At 43.9% G+C, this 15,665-nt stretch overlaps 1 protein-coding gene across 1 annotated transcript; it reads right to left on the bottom strand.

The window, feature by feature from the left end:
* Window positions 1-963: 963 nt before the first annotated feature.
* LOC124295410 lies at window positions 964-12,893 on the bottom strand. Its single transcript, XM_046745341.1, has 7 exons — window positions 12,460-12,893; window positions 9,242-9,357; window positions 9,006-9,092; window positions 7,080-8,881; window positions 6,812-6,915; window positions 1,985-2,219; window positions 964-1,878 (listed from the first exon to the last, which is right to left on the bottom strand). Exons 4-7 carry the CDS (start codon window positions 7,405-7,407, stop codon window positions 1,433-1,435), a joined length of 1,113 nt encoding a protein of 370 aa, XP_046601297.1. The 5' UTR covers window positions 7,408-8,881; window positions 9,006-9,092; window positions 9,242-9,357; window positions 12,460-12,893; the 3' UTR covers window positions 964-1,432.
* Between the last annotated feature and the right edge of the window lie 2,772 nt (window positions 12,894-15,665).

Genomic DNA, 15,665 nt, shown 5'->3' with positions numbered 1-15,665 from the left:
CCGAAGAAATTCAACTATTTAAAATTGGTAAGTAGTCAATCTCCGAATTATGATCTCCAAATTGAAATAAATTTCCTCAATTCGACGCAAGTATACAATCGACCAGAATTAATAGCTGAAATTTATAACACACTGCTTCAAGTTCAAACGAATGTTATTGTTCCGACTGGATACTGTTGACACAAATAATTATGTGATTCGTTTATTTTCAGACTCTGACTTTGCAAAACAGAAGTTGCTAGAGCCTAAAGATTCTTCACTGGCAAAAGAATTGTACAATCCCTACAAAAAAAATCCAACAGAGATCTGGCTGTCGGACTGTGTACAGCTTTTGTGACTGAATCCTATTCCTCGCAGACAACCTTTTGTGTACGATCCGTGTCGTACCGGTGTTACCGCCGTCAACGGTTCTGTTCGGATTTTCTCTGCAGCATTTTTCATTTTTGGCTTCTGTCGGACTGTGTTTGGAATACGCCAGGAATTTCTTTCGCCCGTGATCGTGTTGGATTCTTTTCGCGAAAGTCACGCATTCGGAACGTGTACAGCGAATCCTGTCGGACCGTATACAGAATAAAGGCAGGAATTTTACTAGCGCGGGATCGTATCGGATTCTGTTCGGTAAAATAACGCATCCGGATCGTCCTGGTCGTGTACCGCGATTCCTGTCGGATCGTGTACCCAATTTTCCAGCAAATTATTGAGCGCGGGATCGTGTCGGATTCTGTTCGGTAGAATGACGCATCCGGATCGTGTGTCGGCCATTCCTGTCGGATCGTGTACAGGATACGGCGGCATACCTACGTGGTCGTATCCTATCCGGTTCTGTCGGATACGTTACCGTCCCGCAGTCGGATTGTATCCGGTGCGAATCTGGAAATGGGGTGGGATATGGTACACAAGTAGGTTATAATATCACGGGTGTATATTATATTTATTAAAATTACACAATCCCTTAATGTCGATACAGCTGCACAATAATCTTTGCACATGTCAGTCTTAATGACAACAGTACTACATTATCAAGAAAATATATAACACGATTACACACTCCCCGAATGTCGATATAGCTGCCCTTTAATCTTTGCACCTATCAGTCTTAACAACAACGGTACCACATCAGTCTATCGCTGACACCGAAGGTTCATAACATTACGACTCAAAATTGCTTATTACAGTATTCATATATACGAAATCACGTATATATCCAACAAAACACCATAAACCTCACTTCGAATCGTTAAATAAGAAATGTGAAACATTCATCGATCAACTCGTATATAGTAATAATAATATTCGAAATGTCATACAAGGTTAATTTGTGCGGATATCGAAAAAACGTGATTATAAAGATCTGACTACTAGTACAATAATATATAATATCTCTCGAGCATCATCAACAGCTGTCTTTCGATCACCACACGATTCGCAATATCTAACAACAAATAAAATGCTCCGCGCCGTCGGCACCTACCTCCCCTTGATCGCTAAAATGATTCGGCTGAACCACACGTGCGGCAACATCATCGCACGTCGTCGTATCGCCTTTTGCAGCACCGTCTGTCCAACCACCAGGACCACCCCGTTCACCGTCCACGTCGTTACCCGCATCACTCACCGCATTACGCGTACTCGACTCATAGGGAGCAGCATCACCCTTAGCACCATCGGCGCCACCGTCCTCCGGTTGCTCATCCGCCGTATCCTCTGAACTCTCCATAACATAGATCCTTGATCGTACCGCTCTCCGACGTGTCTCACCTTTGCACGGGCGATTCAGATCACATATCTTCTTAGCCATAATGTACGGTACCACCGCCAGCACTTTGTCGATTTGACCTTCGTTGTAGTCGCAATTCCTCATCCAGTGTCGCGTCATTGCTGCATAAAACAAGAACAACGCATATATACTCCTGGACCAGCAACGATGCCAGAAATCGACATTTTAATATGTAACCTAAAATGAGGATCCTGCCATGACACTAACCGTATACCGCGTACAATCTCTTTGATTCCAGCGCGGGTCTGGCCGTCACGGCCGATCCCATTCTATACTTCGTGACATTGCACACCGTCCCAGTCACGCTCGGACGCCTCAGAACGGCGTCCGTGAATACGAGGCGTGCTAGATTTCCGACGAAGGAGTACTCACGAATGTTGAGCTTCAAACGTAATCTGTCATAATCAACCCTATCAATCCATAATCCGAATCTAATGTGAATCTGTAACATCGAAACAAACGTCAAATAAATGTCAAGCCAAAATCGTACGCCGATCAAAGGCGATTAAGCGACACTCAGCCTTCGAAATATCTATACGTTGTCATGTTATTTACTAAGCATAGCGAAATTGCAAAAAGTGGGATCTTCTCAAAGGTACGGGCTAATCCGCGTCAACCGGATCAGTCATCTGTCAGATATTTTTTATAATTTGGCATGTGGATTGTGTGGGGGGAGTTAGATTTTTGTGCCAAAGCGCGAATCTCATAATGCAAAATTCGATTTTTTATTAACAATAACAAATGAGACTCCTATTTTTTTCAAAAATTCATAACTTTGTTACGGGGTAGATTGCGTAGGCTCCGATGAGCGGTAATCGGAGCTTACTCCACGCCCAGCCAAGGTGTTATTTGGCTATTGTAGGGTCCGTTCACGTCGACTATGCACTCGCGTGCTACTACTCCCAATGCAGGAAGGGAATGGAATAGAAAGGGATCGGTATTAAGGGAAGGTAAACGATTTAAAGTATATGATTGTTTATTAGTGGTCAATGCAACGGAGTCGGTCAAGGGAAAAAGGGTATGGTCTTGGTTTAGAGGGATAGGTGTCTTGCTTGAGTGCTGGGATGGATCTGCCTGCTTCTGCCGGATGTAGCAGGCGAGCTAGCCGCGAGTTACAGGAGAACCTGCTGACTCGCGAACGATAAGGGTAGACTACAGAGCGTAAGGTAACTAAGAGCGTGGGAAAGGAATATGAAGTCTGGAGGACGTAACACGCCCCCCCTTGGGGAAGAACATTCGGTGAGGGTACGAAATAGAATGTTCGGAAGGAAGCGGAAGGCCATGAAACGTAGTGACTCACTTACAGAATATTACAAAGAAAGGTCTTAAAATCTAGCGCCTAGATGTTAGTGCGCGTTTAAGTGGGTTAGTGTACATTTGAATAAAAAAAAATTTTATAAATGACATCTTATCGTACTGAATCACTTACAGAATATTACAAAGAAGGGTCTTAAAATATAGCGCCTAGATGTTAGTGCGCGTTTAAGTGGGTGAGTATACATTTGAATAAAAAAAAAAAAATTTATAAATGACATCTTATAAATGTGGTGGTATATATGATAGATATTGTCTATGTTATAAACGAAACTTATGCAACGTGCTGATGATTATATTATGGCTGCAGATTATTATGGGCAGAATAAGGCAATGAAAGAATATAATTGCTAATAGCGGAGGGCTTAGCGCCAAACTTCGAGTGGTTCCGAGCTATCGTTAAGGCTTTGCTCGGGGAGCAATTTACGCGGCTTAGGTATGCCTAGTTCCGTCATTTCAATTTCCGATTGGATCCGGAGCAGCGACGAAGAGCGAGTAGGCAGGTCATCGGGAAATGGTATTATTTCTAGGTGCGGGTGGTGGATGGCATGGCGCGTAGGAATTTGGGGTTTTGTACGACGCGGGTGAGGGATATGTTTAAGGCTGGAAATAATTTGTTCTGGTGATAGAATTTTAGGCTGGACGATACCTTTTTGGGCTAAGGGGATAGCGTCTACTAAACTGGACAGGTCAAGTTCGTATTCGTTCAAGCGTCGGTCCAGGTCAATTAGTCGGTTAAGTGTACCAATTTCAATTTATTGGAATGGACGATTTTAGTTTTTCGGGGGGTAATCCAAATTTCAGCGTTAATATTGTCAATTATACGTTTAATCGTATACACTCCTTTATAGTGGTCGTCGAATTTGGATCGGGTTTCGTTCAGTAGATAGACCTTTTGACCTGCTTCGAAATTTTGGCTGTTGACGTTACGGTCATAATACGTCTTGGAACGATGCTTTGCTTGTTGTAGGTTGGACGCGGCGTGTTTTCGTATGCTGGATAGATTAGCGATTAAGTCTAGAAGGAAGGAATCGTAGGAACAAGTATACGCGCTGGCAGGGTTCGCGTCTGTTGGGAGTCTGGCTTGAGAGCCAAAAATTAGTTGGTGGGGGGTGAAGTTAGTACCTTCGTGCTTCGCGGTGTTATAACAAAAAATTGCAAAGCGGATGTAATCGTCCCTGTCTTTACCAGCATCCGTGTAGTGTTTGATGTGCTCAGTGAGAACAAGGTGACTGCGTTCTAGCGATCCGTTAGACTGTGGGCGGTAAGCTGTGGTTCGTATTTGCTTAATTTTGAAAAGTTTACAAAGATGTTTGAAGACTGTGCTCATAAAATTCTGTCCTTGGTCTGTGAGTATTGCTCGAGGAGCACCGTAACGTGTAATGTATTCTTTTGCGAATGCTGCGCCTATAGTTTTGGCGGTGGCATCAGGTAAAGGGATGGCGTCCAGGAATTTTGTCAAATTGCATTGTATCGTCAAAAGATATTTGTTGTTCGATTTAGTAAGGGGTAGAGGTCCAACAATATCTAATGCCACTTTGTCGAATGCATCGGCAGGCGTGTCCGTTATCATCATTGGCAATTTGGTTTTTACTCTGACCAATTTTTTTCTTTGGCAACTCTCGCAAGTTCTTATGGAATCTTGGATTTGTTCTTTCATACGGGGCCAAAAATACTTTTGTCTAATGCGGTTATATATTTTAGTGACACCTTGATGACCGCCGATCAACGATTCGTGGCATTCTCTGATTATTTCTTTTCGTAAACATTCGTCTGGGATGACAGTCGTGTTTCGACAAAGGATGATTTGAATTTCTAAGTCTGCGAAAATATAGGATAGAAGTTTTCGGATAACGCGAGGATCGAGAGCGTCTAAACTGTCATCGGTTATCGGGAGGGCAAGAGACTTTAGGTTTGAATCGGCTAAAGCCGTTTTCAGTTTGGACAATAGCTTGAAGATATCGTATAGATTGCTTTTATCTGAGCCTTTTGTTTTCAATACTAGGGTGAAAATACGTCGACTATTGTGCTTAGATTCAATGATATCAAATTTTCGCGGACGAGGCCTCATTACTATTTTTGGGTCAACCATATTCTCGCTGGCAAGTTGGGCTGGTATACCTTTGATCCAAGCGCAGTCTGTCGATATGAAGTGCGCATAGTTGGTTTTGAGCATCAAAAGTCCATCATTTGTATCTTTGACATTGTCCGATACTGGTATGTCGTCCAAGTTGTCAATAAAATATGCGAAACCGTGAGGGTCATTAATTTGATCATCGCTAGTGTTGAGAGCACTGTCATGGTTATGGTCAGTAATTTCTATATGGGAGTCGAATTGTTGAGTGCACGTATAGTATTCAGCGTCCGTGAGCAAGTCGGAACTGTCGTCGTTATCAGAGGTGGGCGGGAGGGGCGAGGGGGGAGGGGAACAGGAGTGTAAGGAAGGGTTCGTCGGCCTGGAAGTAGCGGGGGGGTATCTCCTAGCGAGACGCGGAGGCCCGACAGGGGAGGGCATGATTACGTCAGTGGGTGGGGGTGGAGGTGGAATCGGACGAGGTGCTCCAGGTTTAGTCGGACGTTCCGATTCCTTTCGCAGATGGCGGCGGGGGGGTAATCCAGATGTGGAAGGGACAGGGTCAGGGAGGTTAGTATAAACGGGTGGGGGTGTAATGCAGGGGCGCGCGGTGGCAGGAAGCGGAGAGTCGAGGCGGCAAACGGTGATTCTTATTTTCGAATTTTTAAAAACGTAATGGATCATTCTGCGTACCGCGCTCCATTCTAATTTGTCGAGTCCGCAACCTATCAATGGTATCGAGACGGATGTTACGCCATCTTCTTGCAAGGTTTTCCTAAAGTTAACCAAGGTGTCAAAAAAAACGTGGGGCAAAGGTTTGTCGCTGTATTTGGACTTTGTAACTAGGTTATAGATTTTCCGGTTTCCATGTACCACAGAAATAACGTCAGTCACAGTCGGGTCGAATTCTCTAAGTTGTTCGCGGTTTATGAATTTACGTTCTGTCAGTTCAACTGAAACTTGAACTTCACTTATCGCTTTGAGCAGGCCTTGTGAAGGTACAGTATTTTTTCAGATTCTTCAATCATGTTCTACATCGTGAATATGACTAAAATAATGCTGCGACGCCACCGCGGGGTAGCGGTAGACGGCAACTGGCCGCTCGCCATTACGTAGAGACTCGGCGCGCCGCCATTTCATGCGCATCGACACCTTCAATGATTTTTTACTCGAAAACGAAGAAAAACACCCCTCTGGAATTAATTCACAGGTTGAAGTATAGTTCAAAGAACATGTCAGAATTTTAAAAAAATTTTTTGATCGTCTTAGTCACTGTTTTCAAAATCTTTGAAAAATTAATTGTTAAATAAACAATTGATAACAACTTTTTTTCACCATTTCGTATTTTTTTTTGAATTCTATGGAGCTTTCCGCGTAATTTGGAAAAAAAATATATTGTATCTAATTTTTTGCCAAAGTTATGAATTTTCGAAAAAAATGGGAGTCTAATTTGTTATTGTTAATAAAAAATCGAATTTTGCATTATGAGATTCGCACTTTGGCACAAAAATCTAACTCCCCCTACACAATCCACATGCCAAATTAAAAAAATATCTGAGACATGACTGATCCGGTTGACGCGGAATAGCCCGTACACATTTCCAACAGTGTGCTACGAACGTCTTAGAATGCATTTCAATTATTACCTGATGCTTATTCTCGTCGACGTATCCGACGGGCAAGTCCTCCCCCTGCGCGACACGCCGCGTCAGCCCAACTACCGACGAGTTCTCAACTTTCGTGATCGTCGCTGCAAGTGTTACATCGGCAAATTGGACAAGTACCGACAATAAACGAACCGACATCACACCGTACTATACAATACGATTATATGACCATAATATCAACACACACACACTAATAAATATATACACGTACGCATCTGAAAATTTGCAATGCACAAAGAATCGTTACCTTCAACTTTGTCGTGGTCAACGAGGAGAGCCTTTTGCAGGTGCATGTTGATCGCTCTCAAGCTTCTAATCTCCTTCGTCCGCTTGGCCAACTTCAATTTAAATTTTTCAATAACACAACTCGGCAACGCGCCACCACCCTCCTCTACCTCTGTCCGCGGTTCCGTAACCTGCGAGTCAGTATTTTCGACCGTCGAAAGGGACGACGCCACTCGACTACCGGTGCTCATTGTAACCATACTGTCATCATCGGTGCCATTGTTACGTGCCAGCCGGTATCCACGGCGGCGCCCTCTCTGCGCCTTACCTGACCAGCGTGCAGTTACCATAAGAGAGCCTTACGTACTCTTACCGATAGTCGTAGATTAATACTAACACACATAGCTACCATCATAACGTCCAAATTCTTATATCGATAGTTCTCACACGCTAGATTAACCTTTATTTTATCAGTCATATTCATAACATACATGGTATGTATATTTTTTCTCATTTAACCGTTATACCTTTCAACATTAGCTTTCACATAAAACCTTTGATTTACGACCTCAACCGTAATAACCTAAAGTAATAAACACCTGCAGTAATTAAGATAATCAAGTAGACTAAACACCGGAAACATGGGAAGAGAAATCACGGACAGTTCATAGATAAAGAAACCCTTATTCTCAGAATTCAGGATAGCGCCTTCATTTTAATAATGATAAGACCAATTAACGCTCCGCCGCTTGCTTCTCTAAACCAACTACCTCGCGCTAATCCACCACCGAGATCTCATGCACGAATCAGAAATCTTACCCTCAATTATTTCATCATCCTTGACCAATCATCCGAGACCCGCGAGAAACCGCGACTCCTTTTGAACTCCTCCTACTTTTCCTCTAATTCAAACCTTTCGAGAAAATAGAATCATCAGAAGAACTTCAGACATCATAGAGAACAGATCAGATCTCTACTGAAATCCTAGAATTAAATCATTATAAGTCATTCAGAACCTTCGAGACTTGTTAACAGTTTGTCACTGCGATAGTGATTAACACCAATCTGTACCACGATTGTAAACCTACCATCGAGAACCAGAAGGAGACCGTTAATAAATGTGTAATTAACCCAAGTGTTGTCATAAATAATTATTTCAATCACGCATAGTGATGGTTGGCACGAGCCCTACCTAACAAACTCTCAGAATTGTAGGCGAGTTGAACGAGAAGATCTGAGGAGCTGATCAGCGGATTCTCGAGATTTACATACACCAACTACGTAAGTCAGGAGAACAATTTAAATCACGCGGCGAATCAGAATCGACTCGAAACGTTCCTCTCGGAACGTAACACCATCGTCAATGTCATCGCTGCCATCGTCAACTGAACACAGCGGTGTACCGCTGAACCGCGTTGGTTCCGCAACAATCGCACCGCCGCGATCCTCAACCGGACTGCCGCATACGTCCGAAACATCACCTCTCTGTTAGTTGGTCATCGACGACCCCACCTGGCAACCAACCTCCATCACCGTCATCATCGCCGTCGGCAGTCTGGTGATACATATCACTGGCGTATTCAACCCGAGATCCCCAGGCGGACTGCCGCACCCGCTGGAATCATCGACCATTTTGCACCGCTTTGCCGTACTCGACGCAACCGGACGTCCAACCAGTACCCTTTTCTCCACGTACGTTCGCCTTACCGCCTCCTCTTTCCGGACCGATCGACCCGTTGCCGGGCTATCAACCTGACGCAGTCTTCGCGCGATCGAATACGTACCCGCCGACTTCGACGATGACTTTTCACCCTCCTCGTCTTCCTAAATTTGAAGAACAACAATTACAAGACAATCGTCGGAACGTATACACCTTAGGTAGCAGTGACAAATTCGTACGTAAACGACGACAGCGTATCGCTCCATTATATACAACATACGCACGTACCACGTAGCGCTGCATGATATCCAACCTCGTACCGAAGCGACCGACACCCCTCCGCCCAGATTTCGAACCCCTCGCAACTGCCGTTATCTGTACAAACAATACGGTTATATATTTTTACAATCACCACCCAATACAGATCTCATGTTTACAAATAGGTTCCACGCCGTATTCGGTTTCACAGCGCGATTTAATTGCAGTATATCACCTGCATACGGGCGAACCATTACCGTACGTACGTCACTCAGGTTCAGCTCGCCAGCCGATGATGCCTCGGTAGCACTCGCCGCGAGATGCGAGGGTGAGAAAGTTATTCTCTTGTTAGCAATTCGGTTAGCGAGCTCGTCGATCGTGCCTGAAAATGCATCACGTTTATAACACGAGATTGCATCACGCGATTCCTTTGTGACAAGTACACGATGTATTACATGGGCCTCGCGGTAGCATTTTGCTCGTCGAAATTTATGTGCGCGTAAATATATATCAATATCCGCGTATATGCGCACACACACTCGCATCTACAAATTTTTAACGACGTTTCGCCACAGAGGACAATGCATTTATTGCGTCGAGATGAGATTGATGAAATTCCGCACAAAGACCGCTGCAACTGCTTGGTAAGCCGCGCGTGTTCAACCCTTAGAAATCAATTTCCTACATGTCATATTACATGGTCGTGCCGCAGGCTTTATATCACACAGAGCTATGATAAACGTTCAAATTTCTATCGCCCAGCTTAGTACAAATACGGTGGTGGTCGCGCACAGACCGCAGTTGAAGATCTTCCCTATAAGCGTTCACATCATGCAGAACTCTGCCGGAGCCGAGAAGGCACAGTCTGCCGGGTCTTCTACTTCATGTGAAACTTCCCTCACATACATCGCACTCTCGGCACAATACTGAATCAAGTCTAAAAATCCGACAATCGAGTTTTCGATTCAGTTCAATAGAGAACTTTTAGGCTTTACATTTACAGCAGAGTGATAAACTTACGCAACACTGACAAGCATTTGATCCGTCACATGAAAAATATACAGTAGAGCCTCGATTATGCGAACCCGTCGGAGCCGGGCCTAGTTTACTTTTTTTTTATTTATAGCGATTATGGTAAGTTTGGAAAATACAAATGCATTGTCGTAGATAGCAGTCTAACATATTGCATATGGGAAAACCAACATAAACGGCCGGATATTTCGAGCGATTTGACGTGATGCTTGTGTGTTTCGATCATATATTTGAAACAAAACAGTAATATATATGTCTTCAATTTTTAACAACAAAGTCACTCGGATAAATTATTATACAACAGTAGAAATAAACGGCGTTTCAAGTGTAAAAAAAAAAAAAAAATTGCACCCTGGTTCGGATGAAGCAAGTGTACGTTCGGATAACGGGGGGTTCGAATTTAGGGAGTTCGGACGGACGAGGTTCTACTGTAATGCCTTGGCAATGACTTTTCATAATATCGTGACTTAAAGGTCTTCAGTAGTTTCTCTGACGAGTGCTAGTTTGACATGGTGCAGCGTTGTTGATCCGGGTGTGCGATATCGCGATGTCAACGTGATGTTCCATATCGGTCGAACGTTTCGTCTGTTTCAATACGTTTAGCCAGCGGCGGCGCGGAGAAAAAAAGAGGCTTCCTATGACGGCAGGCCGCGGTACAAGCGGGGGCGGGTTGAGGATGCGACGGCAAACTTTCGTACGGCAACACAAATTGAGAGAAGAATTGGTACGTGACGACTACGATGCGGAAGCTGCACCACCGAAGAACGATTCGGATTCGGCAGCCGCCAAGACTCAGAGCAATTAAATCCATACCGCGGAATGTAGTCGATGTGTAGCGATGTATTTTAAAATAATACGGCGATTAGCTGCAATAATGTGAAGAAAAAAAAAACATACACAATCATACTTTCAATACTATCAAACATCTGCGAAACGGTACAACGAACAACATAAGACATAATTTGAATAATTCCGAATGTGTAATCGATAAAAAATACGTGTCAGTCGGATCTATGCCTATGCCGATTCAATGTATATTTACAATCCGTCGAAATATATGATTGATGAAAAAAAATTTATATCTCTGTTCACGAATCGTCCAACTGTGCTAACGGTACAATATTACTATAATATCGTGTGTCGAAGGCACAACGCGATCCCGTATGAACCATGACCTATACCGTGGCTTCGTTGCGATTATCACATTCGGATCGGCTGTTTTGACTCTACAATCCCGGCCGTACGAACGTCAAACAGTCCACTCGCACTACCGAAACGTTTTATTTTCCACATATCCCTTTCAAGTAATTTCTTTGACAATGCGCCGTTTGTTACGGTGTATTAAATTAATCGCACCGCCGCCCTACCCTCCATCCCCCGTATTGCTTGTAGCGTTCGGTCACAAATACGCACAATGAAGGGAACATCCACGCATTGTAATATTTCAGTAACTCGATGCTCGTCCAAGGGTCACGTTCGTCAGTAAAATATTTTCACGCGCGTAATTTGCGAACAAGTCGGACTGCACACCGGTGCGTATTATCGTTGCGTCATATCGCAACCGGTTCCTCGATACACGTCTCTGATATATAAATGAAATGACTGATACAGATCTATACACCTGATCGCGAGATCTATATGTCAGCTGCGATCATGACATTTGACGCTTTGATATTCGTTATTCTTGTCTTTATATTTTCCGCGAGCTACAGCGTTATGTGTTGGGTGGTCGCTTGCGCCCGGGAGTGTGCACACTCGTGCAAGGGTGGAGGGGGGGACGAAGCCGTCTAAGTTGAAGACAGACGGACGGAAAACAAACATGTCCATGCAAGTTCGCGCGCAACGAGCGGCCGCGTAGACTTTCCAGAGAAGCGGCGATGGGCGAGGGGTGAGGGGGGCTAACTGCGCGGTGGCGTGAGCATGAAAAGAAATTGCCTTATGATCCGAGCGAACGACAAAGGCTGTAACGACAGTTTAAAAGAGAAGCAATAATCAATTTTCTGTTTCGGTTAAAAATATGAGGTCATCATTATATTTCATTTGAAGAAGACTAATGATTGCAGTTCTTTCAGCGACCGAATGAAAATTGACGGACACTTCGAGGTGTTCCGGGTGTGCGGCCGCCCTGTGTAATACACGAGACGCTAATTTTACGAACATACCTCCCCCCGCCTCCCGGCGCGTTTTACGATGAAAGGAAGAAAAAAAAAAAAGTGGGGGATGTGAATTTACAAACAATCGTGTTACTTCCGCATCACAGACTCAGAAGGGGGTAAGAAATATACCACGTGTTGTAGCTAAGTACAAATGACCGAGACACAACGTCGATTTCGCGCGGAGAGCCCGCGTGGCCGGCCACGTCATATATATGTCCGCGAGGCTCGTGTAATAAATTGGTAACGAAATATTATCAGGATATATAACAATGCATATTAAAGTCGTACGTATGTACCTGCGAAGTGTGAGATGTACGCCGGACAAAAACCACCGCCACATACCACGCGATAAGATTTTTTTGGATCCCATCTGGCCCGCCTGAATTTTGGAATCCTAGTCATCGGAACAATGGCCGTCTGTTTGACATCGTGATCGTCACCTCCGTTGACACAATGCGCCGTCAAGAACCTCATGTATGCGTACTAGCACATTTTCGTACCCGCCATGTCCGCGTTGTTCAATGCACCTCGCCCGCGAGTCTGCAGCTTACCACGCTTCACCGTCACAGAAATCAATCTACCGTCCAATATTATTGTTGAAATATACGCCGACGCGTTATGTACTAGATAACCTTCTGTATCTACGGATGTACTAATACCGGTATAGGATATTGTTTGCAATGAATCTCGATGAGCCTGGATGCTTCGCGCACACACACGTTCACTCGCGTTCCGACTCAGCGGCTGTGCACCGACGGCGTCATTGGCGTTCCGCGGCGCGAAATAGTGCAAGAACCCGCGTAGTAATACATATGCCGGCGTCGTCGCGCCGCCGCGCCGGGATCTATTTTTTACATCATCCCAATAGCGCGTAATTGTACTACCCGTTTTAACGCAACACGACACGACCATGCGAATCGCAATAATGTTTTACGCGCCATCAACACAAAGCACAGAGTATTATTCTCTCGCTCCATTGATCCAAACTACCGAATCTTCAATGGTTTAATTACATATGCCGTGTATGTTTATATCCGTTATTGTATATCCCAATTTTCTACATCGCTCAATGCCGCAGCACATGCCTCTGATTCTTCCAGGATATCATCCCATTGTCCTTCCTGATCAAACTCGGCAGGAGTTGACGCACGGCTCACGGGATGCTCGAACAACCTTTGTTTGACTTCGTCCTACAACCACGTAAATCGACTCGTTACGACGCGATGTTTTTCCAAACTCACCGAATCTTTCGGATGTTTTGTACGCAGCTCAAACGCCTTCGTTTCCAGTAGATGCTTCTCCTTCCTCTGATGAAATGTCAGGTCGTCGTCGATCGCTATTCGCCACTTCTGTTTTATAACTTCCGTCATATCCTTCACTCTTTGTTTAATGTAATTTAATTACAAAAATTGAGTTTTAGTTAATATAGTTTTTGTGAAATAAATTGTTTTTTTTAAGAATAAAATTCTTTTAGTATTAAATTCGAAGGTTCAACTTTGTCCGTGTGTCATTGCAAGACAGAAACTAGAATAAACTTGGTCGTCTGTGGATTCTGCATTGATCACCAAAACAGGAGCCGATAAAAAAGAAAAGGTTTGTTTTACTAGCCAATCCTCATGAACCTCGTGAATAGTTCTGAGTAGCTCTAAAGAAATGCTCGATTTCTCCTCACGAAAACGAGAATTAACTCGAGCGAAAGATTTTCCTCGGAAAACTCGCAAATGAACACTTAAATCCACTCTGAGTTCAGATAAGCGAATGAGAAAATCAAAATTTTTCGTCAATATTTGATATTCGGAGTCGCGAAGAGTACCTAACTTTCGACGAGCTTCTACGAAACAATTGCTGCTGAATATCGATCTTTCCATCACCTTTACAGGTAATGAAGTCGCCTGAAAATGCCTATCCAACATAACCACCTGAGCGAAATGCTAAAAATAGTAGCAATAACGATCTGGATCTTGATATATTAAATCTAAAAGATTAATCCCGGTGACATTTCGGTATGCCTCAAGTGGTTCCAAAAGCATACTGACCTGACGATCTGCTAAAAACCTTTTGGTGAAAGTTGTTTTTCCACAACCGATATTCCCTTCGATAATAATTGTAAGCGGTCGAGTTTTGCTCATGTGAATTCCAAAAGACAATTTCTTTCCCCAATTGATGACCAACTGTAAAGAAGGTGAAGTCGATCACAGTGATCAAGGGTGTTCGTCTGAAGATCTAACCTCGAAGGATCTTCCTGGTCTTGAAGAGACTGTTCCAGGTTGATCTTCCTCAAATGGAGCAAGACGATCCAAGTGTTCCACTTTCTGACGCGAATGAAGAGATCTTCGGATTCTATAAACAACATCATTTATCCGGTTAACCACTAAGTAAGGGCCTTCGCGATTTCTTTGTAGTTTTGGACATCGTCCTTTCTGTCTTCGGGGTTGAAAGAGCCAGATAAAATCTCCAGGAATAAATTTTCAATCTCTGGCTCGAACATCATAACGAGTTTTTAATTTGTCTGAAGCCATAGAAATTCTACTCCCAGCAAAGTGATGAATTTCTTCTAAACGTTGTTGTAATAAAAAGGCATAATCTGTTTAATGCTGTCTTTGCACAGGAACAGGGCCTTTCTCTCAATCTGACGGAAGTCGAAGATTTCTTCCAGTAAGCATGAGGGCCGGCGTCTGCTTCGTCGTCTCATGAATCGCAGATCTGTAAGGTAAGAGAAAGAAAGGGATCCAGGAGTCCCAGTCTCTCTGATTCTGCTCTACGAAGGCCGACAAATACTGTAGCAAGGTTCGATTCAGACGTTCTATTATGCCGTCAGATTGAGGATGCAAAGGATTCGTACGAGTCTTTCTAATCCCTAAGATCTGAGTAACCTCTTTCATTAAGTGAAGACTCAAAATTTCGGCCTTGATCAGTATGAAGTTCCAGAGGAACTCCGTGTCTACAAATAAAAACTTCAACGAATGCCTGTGCTACAGTGGAGGCTTCTTGATTAGCGAGAGGGACCACTTCAGGCCACTTGGTAAAATAATCAGCAATGAATGAAAATGTCCATCGCTGTCCTTTCAAATGGAGCTCCCACGTTGTAAAATTGAAGCGAGCTTAGTCCTTCTGCTCGAGGTCCTTTCTTTGCCGTGCAGATTCGACGTCTTCGGCACTAATCTTCAACGTCCGTCCGACAACGGGGCCAAAAGTAGAAGTTGCGAATTCTGCCCAGAGTTTTATTTGAGGCGAAGTGTCCGCCTGCAGGAGAATCATGATAAAGAGCAAGAATCTCCGGAACTCGTGTCCTGGGAACCTAAAGTTGCCACCTGATTTCTTTCAAGTCTGCAGATTTCCATTTTCGGTATGAAATTTCATCAATTAAAAGGATTGAGTCCCATTGAGCCCAATAAATTTTCAAATCTGGCTCGGCTAAAGATATATCCTGCCGGTCTGGGCGAGTTTCCGGTTCCTTCCAGGACTTAACTTGAGTCAAAGTGTCATCCTCTTGTTCTGATTT

This window comes from Neodiprion lecontei, chromosome 7 (assembly GCF_021901455.1).
Source record: "Neodiprion lecontei isolate iyNeoLeco1 chromosome 7, iyNeoLeco1.1, whole genome shotgun sequence".
Taxonomy (NCBI): Eukaryota; Metazoa; Arthropoda; class Insecta; order Hymenoptera; family Diprionidae; genus Neodiprion; species Neodiprion lecontei.
The sequence above is the reverse complement of the archived record's forward strand: the minus strand, read 5'-3'. Positions and strand labels throughout refer to the sequence as shown.